Genomic DNA, 23,581 nt, shown 5'->3' with positions numbered 1-23,581 from the left:
ATGCGCTTTCAAATTATATCCTTCTTCTCACTCCATCGAATCTAATTACTAGCTTTGCCTAAATGGGCGCCGCCGAATCAGTACGAGTAACCGAAGATGAAGACGAAGAAGAAGAAGAAGAAGACGCGGAAGAAGAAGATGAAGAGGAAGAAGAAGAAGAAGAAGAAGAAGACGCTGAAGATGGTAATGGTGATCCTATTAGGAGAGAAATTGATGGGAACGATTTGGTAAAGAAGGTTTTAGAACAAGAGCCCGAAATGCTACCGTGCCATGCATCAGCATCTCCGCTTTCTCCTCAGCTATCGTCCCTCGGCACACCGCGCCTTGGTCCCTCCATTAAGGTTTGGGACCCTTACAATGTCCTGGCTCCCTCTCCACCGCCTCCTCCTGCTCCTTTTTTCTCCCGGAGCTACTCGTCGCCTTGTGGAATTGTTGACGAGGATCGGACCTTTACGGAGGTCTTCTTGATTAGTCACGGTGAGTGCGACCTCATTTTGAGACCTGATTTGGTCGGAGGCAGGTGTCACGCGGCGGCTTTGACTCCTAATGGGAAACGTCAGGCGAGAGCTTTAGCTGTGTTCTTGAACTCAAATGGAGTGAGGTTCAATGCCGTTTATTCCTCGCCTTTGATTCGCGCAAGGTCAATGGCGGTTTCTGTTTGTCAGGTGACTTCAAATTGCATTCTATCAATTCTTAGATCTCTTACAACTTCCATTGATTCCTTGTACACAGGGTTTTGTTTCCGGTTTTTGAGCCATTGTAGATCGATACAGTATGCTAATAGCTTACAGACAACTGAATTTATAAATATTTTTTCTGGGTGGTATATGCCATGTCCCTTTCGATGGAAATATTCAGAAACGGCTTAAAGGGAACCTGTTTTGTGTGGAAAATCTTGAAGAAAAACCTGCCCTTTTGGTTTAACTGGGATGGGAGTGAATAGTGCAGCTCTAACTCTCTTCCAATTCATTCTTACTCCTTGTTTGAGGTTGCATAATCGGATTTTAAATTCTTTATATGTGGACTGTACAGGTATTATCATGTTGGTTAATGATACATTTAAAAGATAAGATGGTGTCTGATGAAAATTTCGCATTCTTAGGTTGTGCTGTTCTATATGACATTAATACTCCTTAGAAATATGGACAGATGTATTTGCTGAAATTTGATTTCTTCTTTTAGATTTTTTAGTCACTATTCAGCATTGTTTATCAACCATGTAGCATTTATTACTCAAAATTACATCCTATATCATCTGCACTGCACTGCCCTTGACCATTGTATTTCTCTCTATGAAAAATTTAATATGTGTGGGAAGCTGACTAGTAATTGATACTTATATTTGCACATCTTTGCATTCTATTTAAGTTATAACTTTAGAAAGTACTAACTGATAACCTTTTGTTGAATTTTGTTAGTTGTTGATCATTTTTCTTGGAATATATGCTTTTTTAAATTACATTTTCAGGCTATCTTCTAGATCCTGTAGTTTTGCTGTGACAAACTTGAGATTTATAGGCTGAAGTAAGGCAGGGTAAATTCTAAGCAACCTAACTTTAATAGGAGTAGATAATCTGGAACTATATGCTCATAGCCAAGACAATGAAAATTTCATTCTGTAGTGAGTCTGATGGTGCATTGCCAATTAAATGAGGCAGTATAAATGGACTCTGTAGTTGATACTTTTCCACAGCTCTTTGACCGTTGTGCCATTGTCTTCTTCAAGGGAAATTATATGTGATGGACAGGGGAATATGAACTTGGGTTGTCATCTGAATATTAGATCCTGTGTGGCAGTGGTTATGTAGGGCTTCAACATACTGGAAACAAAGCAAGGGTTAGGGAGGATTTGATGATTGTAGTGGGAGAAGAATCAGTCAAATGATAGATGACCTTGGTAACTTATTAGTAAGAATATAAAGTACAAACATCACAGTTCTATTTGTCGGCCATCAAAACATATTTAAAATTGTGAGGAATTTGAAATCCAGGGTGTACATATGATATGAAACTGCTAATATATATTAATTATGAATGTGGATAAGATTTCAGGGTTTGCAACTGCAGATGCACTTAAGTTAGTGATCATTTTTATCTGTTTTTATTTTGATGATGTGGACTGTTAAATAGGAGCTTGCATAGTACTTCCGTTATTATCTGCATCACTCAATTGATCAAATTTTCTGCCTATAAAATCATGCAGGAAATGAATTTGGCAGATGAACAAATACAATCATTAGATGCGCTTATAGAGATAAGTCTCGGGCTTTGGGAGGGGTGCCCCAGTTCAGAAATATATACATCAGAAGTTGTGAGCTTGATTGAAATTTCTCAACCTGATTTTTGTGCACCATCTGGAGAGTCACTTAGGCAGGTGGAATTTAGGATGAATCAGTTCTTAAATGGGACAGTTCTCGGACTTCCCGAAAAATTGAGGTCAGATTTCTCACTGCACCACCAAAATGAGAGCCAAGTCTTTTCTCACGACCGAGATCCACATTCCCTACTCCCCCAACAATGGGATGTCCTCCACAGGCATCGGCCGGGGTTGTCAAGAAAGAAATCTGGCAAGAGCAGGCTACAGAACGTGACCACCACTGGCAATCATGAGGGGGAGGATGAGATCTCTCCAACAGAATCTAACCACCAAAACTCGCTCCATAATTTAAGTATGAGGAGCTCATCTGCCTCCATCTCTTCATGTATCGGCGTTTTCACCCATTCTACTCCTATCAAGTGCCTCCTCAGTGGCATCTTAGGATGCAGCCCATTAATGTCACATAAGATTTGCATAGAAGATTCATCAGTAACAGTATTGCAGCATTCATGGAGAACAGGTTGGCAGATAAAGCGCTTGAATGATACGGCACATCTCAGGCTTCTATAATTGGAGAATTATGATGCCTTGCATGGATATCAGCTATGGCTTGTCAAGTGTTAATTTGTCTGGTCATTTATGGACTGACACATGATATCACTCCGTTTGGATTACACGGTACTTCTGCACCCTGTTGTATTGTTTGACATTTTTTTTTTATTTACAGATTCATTACTGCATTACAAGAAAAAACGATTTGTTTGGGAGTTGATTTGTAGCAATTTTTACATTTGTTATTATAGAGTGATATGTTTTCTTTTTGGTGTATTAGGATAAAAAAAATAAAGATAAGTTATTATAGAATGAAGAATGATGAGAAAGTTGTACTTTTCTCCTGATTCATACAAATTTTACTTTACTTGGGGTTATATATTTTATTTACTGAAGATAGCTAGCGAACTAACTCCACTACGATACGAGACGTGCACTCAAATGTTTATTTTGCTGCAATGTATCAGTTCTATTGTAGCTGGGTTTTCTTCATTGATTATCATGTAAATAATTACTGGTCATTTTTCTGAATATATACAGACCATCATGTGAAATAATGGTTGTAGTGTGGTGGTCGAAATCTACAAAATGAATGACTAATTTTTGCAAAGCTTAACTAACCATCTCAAAGAGCAATTCATAGGTCATGAATACATATATACTTTGTTTTTTACAAAATACCGTTACTTGGTGTGGTTTTCACCATTGGATGATAGAGCATAAAATTCATCCAATGGTGAAAACCACACCAAGTAACGGTACTTTGTAAAAAACAAAGTAACCATAGCGAACACCCCCATTTTATTTCAATTCCAAATTGTTGCAAATGAATTTTACATTTAATATGGGCCTACAAGCGGCTAGGCCCATGACAAGCTCCATGCCTAGATCTATCTCCTTATATCGGGTCGGGCTGTGTTCTAGGATCCACTCCCACCAAAGTAGTTATTACTAACCAAAATACAAAGAGTAAAGCACGTAGATAAACAAAAACTTGGAGATACCGTATTCATTTAGGACGAAACAGAGATAGAAGTCACTCACCTTACCGCATCTGAAGCTTCCAAGCCACTCCAGCTCAACACTCAGAGACTCAGAGCCAAATGATTGATGTCCAAAGAGTGCTGCAGGAGGATAGCGGGAAGCTATAAGAGTTCCTTCGAACAAAGAACCCACCAGAACGGGAATGTCGATCCACCGATCAAACATGGGTAACGATGAATTCCCCACGGGAGCCCATCCCCTCACCCGCTTCCACAAGTGATCCTTGCATAAAAAAGAATAGTGGCTTAATACATCATTTGTTCAAAAAACTTGATTGCCCCCTGAACTTTCAAAGTGTTCCGATAACTCCCTAAACTTGCATAAAATGTTCAATTAGCCGTCTGAACTTGCGTAAAATGTAATCAATTGATCACTCGATCGTAAAAAAGTAAGTTAAAATGAGGAAGATGTATTCCACGAGTCTTAAAAAAAGTAAAACGACCAAAATCGGAGTATATGATTCTAATATTAGAGAAGAGAATAGTTGAACAAGCAATAACTTCCTTTTTAATCTATTTTTTAATTATGTAATAACATTTTAAGATGCGTGGAATACATCTTCCACATTTAACTTACTTTTTACGATCGAGTGATCAATTGATTACATTTTACGCAAGTTCAGGGGGCTATCGAAACACTTTAAAAGTTCAGGGGGCCAATCAAGCTTTTTGGACAAGTTCATGAGACAAATGATGTATTAAGCCAGGAATAGTTGAAAAAAATGACACATGACAAATGAAATTCCAGAGGTTCTTAAATAAGAAGGCCTTAGGTGGAGTCTTTGAGGGCCAAGTTACTTCTAGCCGGACCTGTTAGTGTATGCTCTAGTCATGAGACACTATTTCTAACATTTTATCAATTAATAAAAAGGCAATAATCTATTATGTTATTTACTTATGCAAAACAACTTAATAGAGTCTCCATTAATATGTGCTTGCTCATGTTTGTCAGTAAAACCTTGAGAGTATGAAAACACTATTCTAAATATCGCTAGTCTTTTATCATCGTGGGAATGACAGTGAACTAAAGACTAGTTCATATTTGTGAATGTTTGATTTTTAGTTGTAAATTCTGTAATTTAGAAATTTATTTTTTATTTTTTTAGTCTATGCAAACTAAATCGAAAGGTCCATCTTGTATTCCAATTAAGGTTAAGCTTGAACGTTCTATCCGCATGAGTAAACAAATCAGAAACCTTGAACCAATTACAATGGAAAACCACAATAAGAATGAACCTAACAATGAGAACGGTGGGCTGGACAATCGCTCAATGAGCAAAATTTTAGCACCCCACTGGTACCATAACTTGGCTGGAATTGTAGCTCCTAATATTCCAGCCAATTCCTATAAAATTAAGTCAGAGATGATCCAATTGATCCAACAAGCATGCTTGTTTAGAGGTGAGGTGCAGGAGAATCCTAATGATCACCTGGACAAATTTCTGATGTGTGCAGATACATCCAAGATGAACAAAGTTCCCCAAGATGTCGTTCGTTTGAAGTTGTTCCCTTCATCATTGATGGGACAAGCATTAGAGTGGCTGAGGTCGTTAGAGCACGGGTACATTACCACATGGGCAGGTCTGGAGAAGGAGTTTTTGGCCTACTACTTCCCACCTTCCAAGATGGTGATGTTAAGGAGCGAAATCACTTCGTTCCACCAACCCGAACATGAAGCTCTTCACACCTTATGGACTCGATTCAGAAAGATGCTCCGTGATGCTCTTTGGATATATAGCAAAATTAAGGTCAAGCATAAACCTATCGCAACAAGTAATAAAATGTGCAAGCACAGGTCGAACCCACAGAGACTATTTGTTATAACTAGTAAATCTACCTAGAATGATCTAATTGTTTAGAGGGTTGGATAAATGTTTGGGTTTTTGATAATTAACTAACTAATTGAAAGCAATAAAGATAACAAAATAAGGTGAACAATTGACAGGGTAGAGTGTGAATTAATGGAGGGTACAATCTAGGATGGGGAATCCTTTGATTAAATCCTATGTATGATTTTAGGGGGTTCAGGTTTATATTTTTGGTATCTATTTGACGGTAATCACCCTAACAAGAAATATGAACGTGATCAAGATCCATATAACCTATTTACATGCATTTGGTTAATAGCTTGGTTAGGCAATATAACCTAGGTCATGCAAAGCATTAGGTTCTATGGTGATTAAGACTAAATCCGTAGCCCATGAACGAAGCCGCACTCCTAGTGTCCTAGCGAGGTCAATTCATACAAATTCAGACTAGATAATCTCCTGTCGGTCTCATATCTATCTATAATCCTATCTCATGTCGGTCTCAAGGCATTAAGCATGCATAAATCAATCAATCAATAGCAATCATATAAACCCTGGATCCCTAATCATACATAATCATACAATCAATCTCATCCCCATCCCAGATTGGATGGGGATCAGTTCATAGACAAACCAATCATAGAGAAAGGACAATAGGAACAATGGAAAAAGAGCTTCAATAGATTATAAAAGTAAAAGATAAAAGGGTAAGAGAGAAGAAATCTAGAACCCGTTTGTCTGATTCAATTACACAATAGAAGATCTAGCGCTTCTCCCATCAATTGTTCTTGAAAGAAATAAATACTGAAAATAAACCTAATCTAGAAAGCAAGGAAATAAAAAGCTAAAATTCTACATTACGACGGCTCCCTATTGAATCCGTCCCGTAAAACTGAAAGGAGCTCCCTATTTATAGAGATAGGGCGAAACCCTAGTGTCTCCGGGGGTACAATGGACATTTCGTACATTAAAAAGAGGCTTTCAGGGCTTAATTTCGAGATTCCAGCAAGGGAAAGGCGTTTTTGCGCCTTTCCCCGCCTCGTCTCGCCGAGACAGGAAGTGTCTCGCCGAGACAGGCCCTGTCTCGTCGATACACTTTTGTGTCTCGTCGAGACAGGTGCCAAAATGGGGCAGAACTCTGGTTTTTGTCCATTTTGGTCCCTGGGCTTCCGAAATATGCTCTAATGGTCCCTGGTGAGTCCCAAAAGTGCTCCGACGGTCCCTGAATAATCCGGAATTGCTCCACAAGGCTTGGGTCTGGTTCGGAAATGCTCAAATAGTCCTGAAAATCCCTGAAAATACCGAAAATGCCATAAATAAAGGAAAATACATATTTTAACTAAAAACTATCAAATTAACATCTAAATTAACTAAAGACTAAACTAAAACAATCTAAATTAATCCTAAAAACCCTATATAAATGGGAGCTATCAACCTCCCCACACTTGAATCTTGCTTGTCCTCAAGCAAGACAGAATCCAAAACAGAGAAAAATCATCAAATAGCTCCCTTACAAAAGCAATAATCTACTACACTTTATTATTCACAACAGTTCAGACTACTCATTTTGCAATTAAAAACACAATGAACCTCAGATGAGTCTCCAAAACTGATTAATTTGGTTTTATCGATCAACACTTCATGAAAACGAAAGAAAATGACTAAAATTGATAGCTCACAAGTGGTCACTCTAACGCTCAAGTGTTTGGGTGTAAAATTTTGTTTTGGAAACGCTCTACATGTTATTGTACAAAGTGGTCACGTTGGGATTGCATCATCCATCCGGTCAAAATTAATGCATTAAAATCAAACAAAATCATAGGTCTTTAAAGGGTTGTAACATTGGCTAAAGGTTGGGGTAGGAAAAAGGGAATTTTAGGTAAAAAGTTAAATGACTCAAATAGGTAAAATTTTTGCAAAAAGGACACATTTTTCACATTAGGGAGCTATAAACCACCTCCCCACACTTAAAATCTTGCTTGTCCTCAAGCAAGTCAGAATCCAAAAGGGACACGTTATCCGCTATGTATAAGAAAGTTTAAGCTCAAGGTTGTGTTTATGAGGCAATGAAGTATTTGGGAGCAACTAAAAATATAAACACGTCTTTTATCCTTTCCTCTACTTTTTCTTTTTTTTTTTTTTTTTTTTTGAATAGAGGGGAATAAAGAGTGAAAATCAAATGGGTAAAGATTTCTTCTTCTATTAAAAGCACAACCTGTTAATGATTACTAGCGAGAATTTGAAGGATGGTGTGACTAAGGATTTAGCAAAACTAAATTGAGTCAATTAACTTGGGTGAGAAATGATATTTAAGAAGGCTAAGGTTTGTAACAGGGTTGATCAAAGAAAGGGGTAAAAGGCTCAAAGGGGCTTATCTAGTGGAATTGTTAAGGGATTTTGGCTAAACAAAGAAATAGGCTAAATTTCACAAAGGGCTATACCTAGGTTGCCTAATCATTTCAAGTTTAATAAAAACACAAAATTCAACCAGTATTGGATGCAATTCCTATAAGCACAAAGACAATAAATGTAATCCCACACCTAAGAGATCAATTGTTCCTAATCATGAGTCTAAAATATTGATCTTTATGGCTCTAACTCACAATTGAAGGGTTATTTGTATCAATCCTAGCCTCAACTAACGTTCCGTTCCATGTCAATTTTAGGCAAATAATACTCTTTGGAGACTCAAACGTTGTTCAAGATTTTTCTCATGCATCAATTTCATTTAGAATATGCAAATTTTTAAGGGCATTGTCAACTGTATTGTTGGGATAGCTAAATGTATCAAATTCAACTGCCTAGGATTCTTTTTATTCCTAGAAAAATAAAAAGCAAACCAAAACATAACGAACGAAATCCTAAAATTAAAACAAAAACATAAGAAATTAATGGCAAGAATCAAAAGTCATTCTTTCCTATTATCTCCTCCCCACACTTACACATGCATTTACTTCATAAAATCCATAAAAGCAAAACATAAAGTGCAGAAAAGAAATATGATAGAAAAACTCCCTCAGGGGTGGCTGTCACTCCAACCCCGAATGTCCGATGCTAAGCTTTGAAATCCAAACGAATGTCCTGGAAATCAATTTAGCGTTGGCGAGTGTTTTGCTTATAGGGTCCTGCCATTAGAAGAAAAAAAAAGAAATAAGCATAAAAAGAAAATAACAAGAGAAAAAATATTTTTTTTTATTTATATATATACAAATCTAAACAATTATTTCAACCTATTCAATTTACACAGATTAAAATCGAAATAGTACCCGGCAACAGCCACCTAACAAAAACTTGACGGTGGTGTTGTCGGGTATTTATAGACTTAATCTAATTATAAACAAAATAGTTTCCGGTAAATTTAATCTATTATAAACGAAATAGTCCCCGGCAACGGCGCCAAAAACTTGATGCTCTTTGGATATATAGCAAAATTAAGGTCAAGCATAAACCTATCGCAACAAGTAATAAAGTGTGCAAGCACAGGTCGAACCCACAGAGACTATTTGTTATAACTAGTAAATCTACCTAGAATGATCTAATTGTTTAGAGGGTTGGATAAATGTTTGGGTTTTTGATAATTAACTAACTAATTGAAAGCAATAAAGATAACAAAATAAGGTGAACAATTGACAGGGTAGAGTGTGAATTAATGGAGAGTACAATCTACGATGGGGAATCCTTTGATTAAATCCTATGTATGATTTTAGGGGGTTCAGGTTTATATTTTTGGTATCTATTTGACGGTAATCACCCTAACAAGAAATATGAACGTGATCAAGATCCATATAACCTATTTACATGCATTTGGTTAATAGCTTGGTTAGGCAATATAACCTAGGTCATGCAAAACATTAGGTTCTATGGTGATTAAGACTAAAGCCGTAGCCCATGCACGAAGCCGCACTCCTAGTGTCCTAGCGAGGTCAATTCATACAAATTCAGACTAGATAATCTCCTGTCGGTCTCATATCTATCTATAATCCTATCTCCTGTCGGTCTCAAGGCATTAAGCATGCATAAATCAATCAATCAATAGCAATCATATAAACCCTGGATCCCTAATCATACATAATCATACAATCAATCTCATCCCCATCCCAGATTGGATGGGGATCAGTTCATAGACAAACCAATCATAGAGAAAGGACAATAGGAACAATGGAAAAAGAGCTTCAATAGATTATAAAAGTAAAAGATAAAAGGGTAAGAGAGAAGAAATCTAGAACCCGTTTGTCTGATTCAATTACACAATAGAAGATCTAGCGCTTCTCCCATCAATTGTTCTTGAAAGAAATAAATATTGAAAATAAACCTAATCTAGAAAGCAAGGAAATAAAAAGCTAAAATTCTACATTACGACGGCTCCCTATTGAATCCGTCCCGTAAAACTGAAAGGAGCTCCCTATTTATAGAGATAGGGCGAAACCCTAGTGTCTCCGGGGGTACAATGGACATTTCGTACAATAAAAAGAGGCTTTCAGGGCTTAATTTCGAGATTCCAGCAAGGGAAAGGCGTTTTTGCGCCTTTCCCCGCCTCGTCTCACCGAGACAGGCCCTGTCTCGTCGAGACACTTTTGTGTCTCGCCGAGACAGGTGCCAAAATGGGGCAGAACTCTGGTTTTTGTCCATTTTGGTCCCTGGGCTTCCAAAATATGCTCTAATGGTCCCTGGTGAGTCCCAAAAGTGCTCCGACGGTCCCTGAATAATCCGGAATTGCTCCACAAGGCTTGGGTCTGGTTCGGAAATGCTCAAATAGTCCTGAAAATCTCTGAAAATACCGAAAATGCCATAAATAAAGGAAAATACATATTTTAACTAAAAACTATCAAATTAACATCTAAATTAACTAAAGACTAAACTAAAACAATCTAAATCAATCCTAAAAACCCTATATAAATGGGAGCTATCACTCCGCATGTGCCTGCACCATGACATACCTAAACACATATTGGTAAGTACTTTTTATCACTATTTAACACCTACTAACTGTGGTACTCTGGACTCCGTTGTCGGTGGAGATTTGTTTAGGAAGTCAGCCAATGCGACATATGACATGATCAACGAGATGGCTAGTACGTTAGCCAATCCTAATGAACTCCTTCACCGGATCCATGTAACTGTCTAGATATCTTCATATCTAAAGCTTATGAGATCAGCTCTCTGTCTCGACAGAAAACACTGTTACATGCAAGTCTCAACAGTAATATGCCAACCCCTTTAACACATTACTTGACTTGGGTTGATTTTAAGTTTATTGGTCTATTACAAAAGTATAGTCTCACTTCATGCTTGTATGAACACTTTATAACTACTTAAATAAACTTGGATTACTTTTACTTACAAAAGATTAATATACCTTTCATATATAGTTTTAAGCATACTATATCTTATTAAAACAAATGATTTAAATAAACAATTTATTCATTAATATTTATATCCTAAAACAATTGTCTATAGGATATAAAACCCCAACACTTGTAAAATCAGTTGTGAATATAAGTACATGTTGTGTACTTGTGGCTGGATCGATCCGCTTGAGAAAACTACATGGTGGTTGTGTCATAAGACTCATAACAGGAGAAGAAGTCCTAACACACACAAAGGATTCCTAGAAGATAAATGGTCTGACTTAGGCAACATCCTACGGTACATTAACTCAACAACTCTCACTTAGTCCTTACTCTTTAACCCTTCCTAAGCATCCACTGACTTAGGCATCAGAGCGGGTTCCCCGGACTCCGAACCCCTCTAACCTTTGGTTCTGTTTTACAGGTTGAATTAGGAAGATCCATTAAGTCATTCAGACCCTCCATCCCGAGTTCATAAACACGATTATCATCTAGTATTTGGGTGATGATTTCCTCCTTATATGGAAGCTATAAAGCATGTGCTATTTTGTTGAACAAGCCACATTCTCCTGCTCCTTGGCTAATCTAATAGCTTCTTCGACAGCGTCCAACTTTTCTTCCAGTGCAGCTACTGTTGCAATGTTTTCATTGGTGGCTTGCTACACCGTGCTGATGTTATAAAATAGTTGCTTTGTTATGGTAACAATGAATGCTCTACTGGTTGGCTCCAACGACCTTGAGCACTGGTCGATACGTTTGGCGAAATCAGAGGAGATGTGCATGTGACACAATAAGTTTCCAATGACATCGACAAGAGATTTGGGACCTTAGTGCACCAATTTGATACAAAAGAATCTGTGTGAAAGTACTCTGTCGTCTGAAGAGGTTTCTCCGGTGCTTGAAGTAAGACAGAAAGATGATCATTGCGAGGTCGTTGACTGACGATCACACTCTGATGCCTAAGTTAGTAGAGTACATGATAAAGTACTAAGAAATTAAGAGTAATTACAATAGATTAGTGTGTATGTACCTTGACTATAAAATCGTATTCAATTTATAAGGAGCTCAAGGAAAAATCGTGAGTCGGTGTTAGAACCTCTTATTAGCTTCCATGGAGGACAAGTGTGAGCTCTTGAGTGGTGGACATATTTTAGATAGTTAGTAATATACCTAAATTGATTTTAAAAAAAACCTAAATTTTGAATTTCCTTAATCTTAGGTAGACCTATTCATGGGCTGGACCGGACCAAGTTCGGACCGGATCTAACTGAGTTTATACCTAATTACTTTATCCAAGCCCAATCCATTTCATACTATATTTATATCGAGCTCGGGTCGGACTGGGCTATGCTAGAAAATTAATTCCCAACCCCGGTCCAGCCTAACCCACATATTAAAAAATAATTGAAAGATAATTGAAGTAGGTAATAAAAGAATTGACTTTGATAAAAGGTAAAGAATGGACTTTATCTAATATTAGATAAATGTTTAGCTTACTCTTTTTAAACTACTTCTATTTACATTATGAGAACTTCTATGATGGATTTAGTGCAATAGATCCAACCAATGAAAAAAAAAGAAACGTGTTACTTTATTAGGAGATAATTAAGGAAAGAAAGTGCATAATTATTATGTTTCTACTGGCAATGTCCAATAGACCAGAATTATAGTAGATTTTCTCTTACATTACAACATAAGAAAACTTCATTTTTCCTGACTTTATTCATACTAGTCAATGAAATGAGCACTGTTAATAAATAACTTGTCGGAAGAAACAAAAAAAAGGGAAAATTACAAAACTGGGTCAAATGGGAGGCCCATTTACATTTTAATACCCATTATTGTTCAACTTACATATATAGACTATGCCCTGAAAACTTTCCAGAAATGCCCTTCATATATATATATAAGGACTTTTGCATTTCACCCCTAAACCATTCGCGAAACTTGAAGGACGATAATCATAAACTCGAACGACGAACATCTTCAACACCTCCAATCTTTACATTTCTTCTTTCAGCGACTTCCAACCGATTTCAATGGCAAGAACCGGCACGAAGGTATGTTATTTTGTGATTTCTGATTAGGTTTTAACGCTTCTATTCCTATACTACGGTGATTTTACTTCTCATGCGATTTAGAAGTAGGGTTTGCAAATTAATTGTGTTTTTTGGTTGGTTCAGAGCTTCATTTTGTTATAATGATACTTAGAAATAGTTAAAATCAGTTGGGTGGACCAAATTTTACAGAATCGACCAGTTCGCGAATATGAGTTTACTTCGCGAAGAGCAAAATCTGCGAAGTAAACTCATGCCCACATAGCAGTCGATGCATATGCTATTGTTCCGCATATGCGAAGACAACTTTTACGCTTGTCAGTTCGCGAATGTCATATTCGCGAAGTGAGTATTGACTTGACTAATTTGATATACTTTATGCTTTGGAAGGGTGATCATTCTAAGTCTAATTCCAAAAAGAGGAAGAGGACATCAAAGACACTTAAGAAGAGTGTAAAAGACACGTTTAGGTACCCCTACGCCTATGATACGAGAGCTACCATCACAGTTCGTTCTGATGCTGAGGTGATGAAGAAAGTGAAACAAAGATTATCCACAGTGCAGTTGGCCATGTTCAGGAAAACATGTTTTGGGCATGTGGTGGACTTCGAAGTGTATTCGTTGTCCTCTCCTCTATGCCATGGGGTGCTTACAATGGAGATCAATCCGAAAGAGGATAAATCCGAAGAAATGTGGTTCCAAATCAATGGTGTTGAAGTGAAATTCGGTCAGCGTGAATTCGCACTCGTAACCGGATTGAGACTAGGTGATCCGTTACCAATTTTTAAACGGATGAGCAATTATAAAAGGGAAAACAGATTGAGGAGTCTCTATTTTGGAGGTAGAGAGAGCATATATCACAAAGATATATTCGATACCTTCTTAGAGACTAATTGGGAGAAAAAAAATAACGATGATGCGGTGGCAATGGCTATGTTGTTCGTTATACACAGGTTCCTACTCACAACTGATGCAGTGAAAAAGGTTGATGACAATATCATCAACCTAACTGATTTCCCGACTGTATTTAACTTGTTTCCATGGGGTGTGCCTGCTTGGAATGAGCTGTACAAGACGATGGGACGTGGGATCCAAGGCAGGAAGAAGGCATTTGACGCGGACAATGCGAAAGAAGGAAAGAAGAAGGTCGTCCCATATCAGCTTCATGGATTAGCACAAGCATTCCAGGTATGTTTCCTATATGCATGTGATTTAATTAATGTTAGATTTCAAATGTAATGGTTTTTATTTAATACTTTGTAGGCTTGGATATTGGAGATATTGCATGCACCCCCTAAATACTATTTGAGGAGACCAAAGAACGTGTACCCTCATATATGTCGGTGGATAAGTGCAAAGAATATAACTTTCTTAGAAGCTGAAGAAATATTTAAGGTAAGTACATATGTCTTGTGTACAGAATTAATGTGTGCTTTGGATGTAAGTAACATGTACTTATGGAGTTGGGTTTGATTTTTTATGTTTTCAGTCAGCTGATGTGCAAGCATCTGAACTTGTTATCGAGGAAGACGAGGCAAAGTGCGATTGGTATGCGCCAATGAAGGATTATTTTAATGGGAAAGCTGTAGACCTTGACCTTGATGTGTTATTCGCACCTTATAAGGGGTCTGAGCTAAGTGAAAAAGAGGAGAACAATGAGGAAGAGAATGAGGTACATAATGAGGAAGAGAATGCTGTAGAGATTGAGGAAGAGAATGTTGTAGGTAACCAGAGCGAAGAGTATGTTTATATAGATAAAGAGGACATAATTAGAAACGAGAAGAGGTCTAAGAAGAAGAATGACGTGAATATACAGGAAAATGAGGAAGAAGAAAGGAAGGCAAGGATGCGGGAGAGATTTGAAATGTTGAAGGTGGAACTTAAAGATTCATTGGCAAATGAATTCGAGCGGAAGATGAGATCGGAGTTCAATGAGTCTAATAGGCGGGAGAGAGTGGAGTTGAAGGAGGCGTTGATGGCAGAGTTGAAAGCGGAGTTCAGGGAGGAATTCATGGCAGAGTTGAAGGTGGAGTTAAAGGGAGAGTTGAGGGCGGAGTTGAAGGACGAGTTGAGGGTGGAGTTGAAGGAGGAGTTGATGGCGGATCTACGAGCTGTGAGTAAGGCAGATCAGATGGGAGAGCGTCTTGGATGTGATATGTATACTAACTTCGACTTTGTTGGGGAAATAGGTGGGGATGTGGGGGAGGCGAACGTTGTAGAAGAGCATGGTGCGGAACATAGTGAAGAAGAAAATAAGAACGAAAACCAGGATAGGAAAGAAGATCAGAGTGGAGTAGATAAGAAGGAAGAGGGTGAGAGGAAGGAAGAGGGTGGGATGAAGGAAGAGCAGTGTGGAGAAGATAAGAAAGAAGAGGGTGAGAGGAAGGAGGATCAGTGTGAGGAGGTGATTGAAATCGGTGATTACACGGAACCACAAGAGATGCTCCCTGAAAAGGTATGATAGTTTATATACATGTAGTTTTATATTTATTTTTAAATATGTTCCTTACAGGATGTTGGTCGTTATGTTTTGACAGGAAGAAATTATCACTTTAAGCGAGAACACACAAGCCGTGATAGATGATGTGCATCAGCATCAGCCTCAGCCGTTAAGGGCGGTGCGACAAAGGAAGCGATCACAGCACGTGACAACACCGTACACGGAGGAAAAGAAAAGAAAAAGGTGTAAGCAGTTGGCTACGAAGGGAACTAAGAAGGTAGCCAATAAGGGAACTAAGACGGTGGCTCAGTGCATGGATATTGTCGTATCACAGAGTCCCGCCGTTCCTAGAGCACCTCCTGTACCTACGTCATGGTCAGTCCGGATTGATAAGGACGATGTGTCTACGTATGAGGTGTGGAGGAATTTTTGCAACAAAAAGTCATCAAGGCCCGTTAAAGGGACCGAACCACTGCAGCCGGAAATCCCGTGGTTCATACAAGCTGAGACACCGGGAAAATATTGGGACGGGGAGGTATTGCTTTTAGTAACATGTTTCTTCATCTTCCGTTCCCGTGGTCCCCAATCTGAAATGTGTGTTGGTTTATTCCACTGAATGCATATGGTATAGCTTTAGTTTTCTTCATCTTCCGTTCACCGTTCAATGACAGATAATGTTCTCGTGCTCCTGGAAATGGAAAATGAAGGTAATGTATTTATGTATCAGCTAAATTACCATAAATGACAACGTATAAAATATTTACCAGCCGCTGTTTGTCTTTCGTAGAACCATCGTTGCACAGTAGTTCTAATGTACTCTATCAACATTGTGATGGGTAAACGTCTTCCTTCAACCATTACAGCGTTCCATGATTCAGCAATGTTTGTTGTCATTATGTTATAACGACGGGTATGAAAATATGCACGCGACCATCTCTGGATACCATCTTGCTCTAGATATACTGCTGCTGGGCCATGTAGCTCACGTAGTCGAGTGAATGCTTCAATAAAATCTGAAACCCTGTAAGCTTTAGCAGCTCCCCAATACACATCGCCTATCTTTCTAACTGACCTGAATTTGGCCTGCAGGTTCATTTTCAAATGGTGACAACAACATCCATGTATTGCATTTGGAAACACTAAATTCACAGCATAGTCAATTCCTTTGTGCCTATCCGAGATTATGGCAAAATTGTCTATGTCCCCAATACATTCTTTTAGCTTCGTCATGAACCAACTCCAAGCCTCGTTGCTCTCGTTTGGTCCAACCCCAAAAGCGATAGGATAAATCTGGTTATTACCATCTTTCCCAACTGCAATGTACAATTGTCCTGGATACTTACCTTTTAGGAAGGCTCCATCAACGCAAATGACAGGCCGAATGTGTTCTTTAAAAGCTCTAAGTGAAGGACCAAACGCCATAAAGAAGTACTGAAAATGATCAGCATCGTCGGTTTGAATATGTGTTACCGTACCTGGGTTGCATGCTTTCAACGTCTCACAGTAGTCTGGTAACAGCATGTATGACTCTTCCGGTGAACCCATCACATCTTCTATCGCCCAATTCCTTGCTCTCCAAGCCTGCATATACGACAAGTTTATTTTGTATTGGGTCTCAAAATCTTTCACAATGTCCTTTGGTCTAAACACTCTACCCTGGATAGCAAACTTAGCTGAAAGTAGCATGCCAGCCACTCGTTTCCCCGCTTGCCTGTGATGTGGTAACATTTGATCCCTAGAACATGTGTGGTTGTCCATTGTATCCATTCTTCGGAGCCTAAACATACTTGAATTGGATATCGCAATTCCTCTAGCACGCCATTTACATACATCCGAATGTCTACATCTAACCTCAAACATGGACTTGTTAGACTTGTACACTTTCCATTCGAACCTATTATTCACTGCGTATTTACCTAGTGCAGCCTGCAATTCTCGTTTGTTAGAGAACATGTCGTGTACCTTTAAACCGACGACCCCTTTCGATGAACTATCTTCAATAGTAAATTTGGGTGCATCATGGATCTCAGGTAGCCATCGAAATGGATCACTCCTCTTCCTTATTGTTTCTACACTCTCTGCCAATACCCTGCTTTGGGGAACAGCTTCGCAATGCGATTGTCTCGGAGGGGTAGGTTGTCCATCATTTACCGTTTCCTCTGTGTGATCATGACCCCAAATGTCATCATCGTACAGTTGGTCCTCCCGATGATAAACCGGATTCGAGCTAATATCATCTAAACCAGGAGTGTGGGATGCAATATTGCACTCATTGATTGGTTCTTTTCCTGGCCTATGAGGGGGGCGTTCAACAGTTGTGTTGTCTACTTCAGGATTTGTTTCAAATACAACTGTGGCATTGGCATCACAACTTGAATGAATAACATTCTCTACCTTCGTGACTCGCGGTTGGATTGTTCGTGACTCAAAATTAGCATATAGTGGGGTAACAGCGTCAGTTTTCATCCGACAATAATCTAAAAAACACTCAACATCACTTGAATCAACAATCGGAACTACTGCCCCAGGTAGTTGCTTTCGTCCGATAGTTAACTGCATAGTCATACGCAGATCAAATGACATTGGATCAACATGAGCAGTAGTGTATACTATCTCTTGCAGCCTTTCCAAGCTCAATCCCGGAGACAGCTTCAGCAATTTCTTCTCGCCCCCATCGTATGTCGTGGTCTTACCAACTGTTTTCCACCGGCCATTCCACATGATCACACACAACACAAACTGGTCTGACATTCTTCTGTCAATAATAAACAAAAAAAAAAGAAATGAGATAACAGAATGTAATAACATCATGAAATAACATACACTTCGCATACTTCGCATAATTCGTAGTAATCTGATTATGCGAATTCGCATATTACGCAAATACATTCGCAGACTTCGCAAATACGTAAAATATGCGAAGTGTGCGAAGCCAATGATGGAACACCATATCTTCGCCTACTTCGCATACTTCGCAAATACGTAAAATATGCGAAGTGTGCGAAGCCAATGATGGAACACCATATCTTCGCATACTTCGCGTATATTCCATATGCGAATTCCGCGAAGTATGCGAATAACAAACGCATACATAGCCTTCAATAGACTTCGCATATTACTATTTCGCGAAGCGAAATCATAATATGCGAAGCACACGATCTTCCGCACGAAGTTCAGATTTACAAATTTCTAACCTCAAAAGTAAACTAACATCAACGAGTTCAAAGCAAATTAACCATATGAAACTAACATCATACTTACATGACAAGGCTTGGGCTTTGATTGATGAAGGATCTTAAGGGAAAAAAATAGAGAGAAAATCGCGCAGGACCGTAGGAAGAGAGATTTATCGCGTAAAAAGAGAGAAGAGGGGTGAAATGCAAAAGTCCTTATATATATATGAAGGGCATTTCTGGAAAGTTTTCAGGGCATAGTCTATATATGTAAGTTGAACAATAATGGGTATTAAAATATAAATGGGCCTCCCATTTGATCCAGTTTTATAATTTTCCCAAAAAAAAATTATATATACACTAACTTTGTTTTAGAACAGTATATGTACTGTAACTTAAAAACTAACCATCAATAAATTAAATTATTTGAAAAGGATGGTAGAATACTTAAAAAATAATATTATAAATGTAAAGTGAAATGGTAAATGTAATTAAATAGTATATCATTTTGTTAGATCTAGGTTTTGAGATAAATTTCAAATCTAATCCATTTTATGTTCAGACTTCTGTGGACTCAGATCGGATTAAAAGTTAAATAAGTATGCACATGCCAACCTATAAAGACGGATTTAAGCGGGTTGGGCGGACTAATGAGTTCATGAACATGTCTAATCTAAGACGTGATTAAGATCCAAAGGAGAATCATGATAACATTTTATTAATCCACGTATCTTGAGATATGTTTATTCCTATTTAGTTTAATGTGGCAGTTCTTGCTACGGACATTGGGTAGATCCAGGATGAAAACAAATAAATGAATCCTGATATTTTCATGTTGTACAATAGTAGTATATTCTTATTCCAATAAGTATAAATATTGGTAATTGAATTGAAATCTTGTAAGAAGCATTCCCATTCCCATTCCCTCCTAAATAAATAAATAAAAAAAAAAAAGTCATGAGTGCATTCAAAACAAATTCTAATTCATTTCTGATGAGTCTTTATCGAAAAATCTACCGAAGCCATTATTCAACAACAGCTGCATCCAATTCTAATCTAACAACTTTGTTCAACAAATACTTTGATCACACCGATGTCTTCTCCTGGAACTCCATCATCGCCGACTTGGCTCGCAGCGGCGATTCTGTTGAGTCTCTTCGCGCTTTTTCCTCAATGCGAAAACTTAATCTCAAACCAACCCGCTCTACCTTCCCTTGCACAATCAAAGCATGCTCGGCTCTGCTCGATCTTCACTCCGGGAAGCAAACCCATCAACAAGCTATTCTTTTTGGGTTCCAGTCAGACCTTTTTGTCTCATCAGCTCTAATTGATATGTACTCCAAATCTGGCTTACTGTGTGATGCTAGAAACCTGTTCGATGAAATTCCTCAACGGAACATTGTGACATGGACTTCGATGATCAGCGGATATGTCCAAAATGACTATGCCAATGAAGGGTTGTTGCTTTTTAAAGACTTCTTGACTGCAAAAAGTGAAGACACTGAGGTTTGTATGGATTCGGTTGCTATGGTTTCCGTTTTATCAGCATGTTCTCGAGTTCATATGAAGGGAGTGACTGAAGGAATTCATGTTTGCTTGGTAAAAATGGGATTGGATAAAGAGATCGTAATTGAAAACGCTTTGTTAGATGCATATGCAAAGGGTGGTGCGGTAGATGTTGCCGCCAAGATGTTTGATAGAATAGCTGAGAAGGATGATGTTTCCTGGAATTCAATTATTGCCGTGTATGCCCAAAATGGGTTATCTAGAGAGGCTTTTCAAGTTTTTCAAAGGATGATACAGGATAGCAATGTCAAATACAATGCAGTTACATTGTCCACCTTGTTTTTAGCTTGTGCACATTCAGGGGCCTTGCGGATAGGAAAGTGTATGCATGATAAGGTACTCTACTCTACTCTACTCTACTCAATAATTGAAATAACTTTTGGATTGTTGATTAGTTTTTTCATGTAGGTAATAAGGATGGGTTTTGAGGATAATGTGGTTTTGGGAACCTCAATCATAGACATGTATTGTAAGTGTGGGCAAGTTAAGATGGCAAAAAATGCATTTGATGGGATGAAGGAGAAAAATGTGAAATCATGGAGTGCCATGATTGCAGGTTATGGAATGCATGGGTATGCGAGAGAATCTTTGGATGTTTTCTACAAGATGATAAGGTGTGGGGTAAAACCAAATTACATAACTTTTCTTTCAGTTTTATCTGCTTGTAGCCATGCTGGTCTGTTAGATGAAGGCTGGTATTGGTTCAAAGCCATGAGTCACCAATTTCATGTACAACCGGGGATTGAGCACTATGGTTGCATGGTTGATCTTCTTGGTCGGGGGGGTCGTCTCTATGAAGCTTATGATTTGATAAGGAAAATGAAGGTGAAAGCTGATTTTGTTGTTTGGGGTTCTCTTCTTGCAGCTTGTAGAATTCACAAAAATGTGGAGCTTGCAGAGATTTGTGGAAGGGAGTTGTTCAAGTTAGATCCAAGTAATTGTGGATATTATATCCTACTTAAAAGCATATATGCTGATGCTGGAAGGTGGAAAGATGTTGAAAGGATGAGAGTGGTAATAAAAGAGAGAAGACTAGTTAAACCAAGAGGATTCAGTATGGTTGAAGTGAAGGGTAGGGTGCATGTATTCTTGGTTGGGGATGAAGAACATCCTGAATATAAAAAGATATACAGGTTTATGGAAGAGCTAATGAGTAAGCTTCAAGAAGTTGGGTATGTAGCTAATGTAGCTTCAGTTGTTCATGATGTTGAGGAAGAAGAGAAGGGAATGGCACTGAGATTTCACAGTGAGAAGTTGGCTGTGGTGTATGGGGTTATGAATTCATCACCTGGTTCAACAATTCATATCATTAAAAATCTTAGGATTTGTGCAGACTGTCATACTCTTATTAAGCTTCTTTCCAATATTGTCGACAGACAAATCGTACTAAGAGATTCAAAGCGATTTCATCATTTCAAAGATGGTTTATGTACATGTGGAGATTATTGGTGACTTTCTGGCCTGGCCTGGCCTGGCTACATCAATTGCCTGATAATATCTCAGTTTTTGCTCATTCTCTACGAAAAGGTACAAAACAAAAGTGAACCCTATATTCACTGTTTATTAACAACTGGGAACCCAAATTTATTGTTGTTATGTTGCTTGCGTGCCTCTATTATACTTGCTCCTGTTTTCCTTCTTTTTATAACATTGCATTTAGTCTCTCTTTTTTGTTTGCATTTGGAAAATAAATTATTTCCAGATATTTGGCTACGACACCAAAAGTTATTTTAGGGTTTTTATTTTTTTCATACAAATATATTTTCATATCACTGACTTAAATAAAATATAATGTTATATTTATTTATAATTTTTATTTTTACATATATTATAAACAAAAATATAGGAAAAACAAAAACACTTAAAAACATCAAAAAAAAAAATGAGAAAAACATATCTTCCTCAAGAAATAATGTTGCTTCACCATTAATAATGTTGCTTCACCATTACAACGCACATGTCGTCGTAAAACAGACCTTCCTCAAGAAATAATTCCTATCCCAGATGGGATGTGTAATTTTTTTACCTAAAGAGCTCTGAATTGGATTTTAATCCACCGAAATGTACTCAATAACCATAGAGAGCTAAATTTGTAACCTATAACCATACTAATATAAAGTAAAAAAAGTATGTATTTTGAGAAGTGAGGGAAAATGATGTTTTGGTTAGGAGTGCACGTGGTCGGTTAATCAGTTCATTAAAGTTAATTCGGTCTGTTAACCGTTTGATTGGGTTTTTAAAAACACTAACTAAATATAAGTCCACTAAATTTGATTAACCACTAATCGGTTGACCAATTTTTCGATCGGTATATTTCGGTTTCTAACCATTAGTAAACAAAATAAAAATAATAAAAGAACTCTAATTTTTATTGTGAGTGAGACGGTGGGTCAATGACGAGTTGAAAAGATTAACGACGGAGAGGGATATGTGCGTGCATTGGGTGTGTATCGACTATAGACTCTATAGTGAAGGAGATGAAGAAGGAGACAACAGAAACTGAAAATAATGAACTGAGTAAAAATAAATTTCAAAACAAAGAAATGAAAAAATAATATTTGTATGAATTGTATAAATAAAAAGTATTTATTTTTATTTATTAGAACAATATTGGATATTCAACTTATATTTTAATTCGTATAAACAAATTTTAACATAAATTGAATCTCATTTCTATTTATTCAACGAATATTTTGTCTTCTCAGAACCAAGAATGAGAAGAAAAGCAAAATTATTTCTCCTTTACAGTCAAATTTTATAATTGGTTTTATATACAAAATAAAAGATATATGAATATTGTCTATATCTTACTTTGAAAAATAATCATTATCTATTTAGATAGGGTAAATTTCACCAATGGTATACAACTTTTACTCTATTTCACACTTTGGTGTACAACCTTTAATTTATTTCACTAATATGTACGAACTTATAAGTGACCTCCCACTATGGTGTACAACAGGTAAAGATGACCGGTCAACACTCAGTCAATGCGCCACCTCAGCTTTGACCGGTCAAAAAGTAAAAAAAAAAACCAATTAATATAAAATTACTTTTATACTCTTATCTCTCCATCTATTCATCTTCTTCCCTCCATTTCTCTCTCTAACCTCTTTCTCTCTCTTCAATCAAACTCTTATCAATTCTATTTCGCAAATATATAGCAAGAATAATCATTCAAACAAACTATTAGATTTCAACAGTTGGCAATTTGATCCACCATGATGTGCACTAGCACCATGATCCTTGTATTTTAATTAGAAGAGAATTTAATGAG

At 37.6% G+C, this 23,581-nt stretch overlaps 2 protein-coding genes across 2 annotated transcripts in view; both read left to right on the top strand.

Annotated features, from left to right (window-relative positions):
- LOC136223215 (uncharacterized) overlaps positions 1-3,236 on the top strand; it is a 3,500-nt gene extending 264 nt beyond the window's left edge. Inside the window, exons 1-2 of the mRNA XM_066011102.1 lie at positions 1-665; positions 2,204-3,236. The exon at positions 1-665 is cut by the window's left edge and continues 264 nt beyond it. Coding sequence (XP_065867174.1) covers positions 63-665; positions 2,204-2,887 — 1,287 coding nt within the window. The 5' untranslated portion in view covers positions 1-62 and the 3' untranslated portion in view covers positions 2,888-3,236. The remainder of the gene's footprint in view (positions 666-2,203) is intronic.
- Positions 3,237-19,658: 16,422 nt separating this feature from the next.
- On the top strand, positions 19,659-22,302 carry LOC136224562 (pentatricopeptide repeat-containing protein At3g26782, mitochondrial). Its single transcript, XM_066012919.1, has 2 exons — positions 19,659-20,640; positions 20,713-22,302. The coding sequence occupies exons 1-2, from the start codon at positions 19,696-19,698 to the stop codon at positions 21,754-21,756; spliced, it is 1,989 nt and encodes a 662-aa protein (XP_065868991.1). The 5' UTR covers positions 19,659-19,695; the 3' UTR covers positions 21,757-22,302.
- The last annotated feature ends 1,279 nt before the right edge of the window (positions 22,303-23,581 follow it).

The sequence above is a fragment of the Euphorbia lathyris genome, chromosome 3, assembly GCF_963576675.1.
Source record: "Euphorbia lathyris chromosome 3, ddEupLath1.1, whole genome shotgun sequence".
Classification (NCBI taxonomy): domain Eukaryota; kingdom Viridiplantae; phylum Streptophyta; class Magnoliopsida; order Malpighiales; family Euphorbiaceae; genus Euphorbia; species Euphorbia lathyris.
The sequence above is the reverse complement of the archived record's forward strand: the minus strand, read 5'-3'. Positions and strand labels throughout refer to the sequence as shown.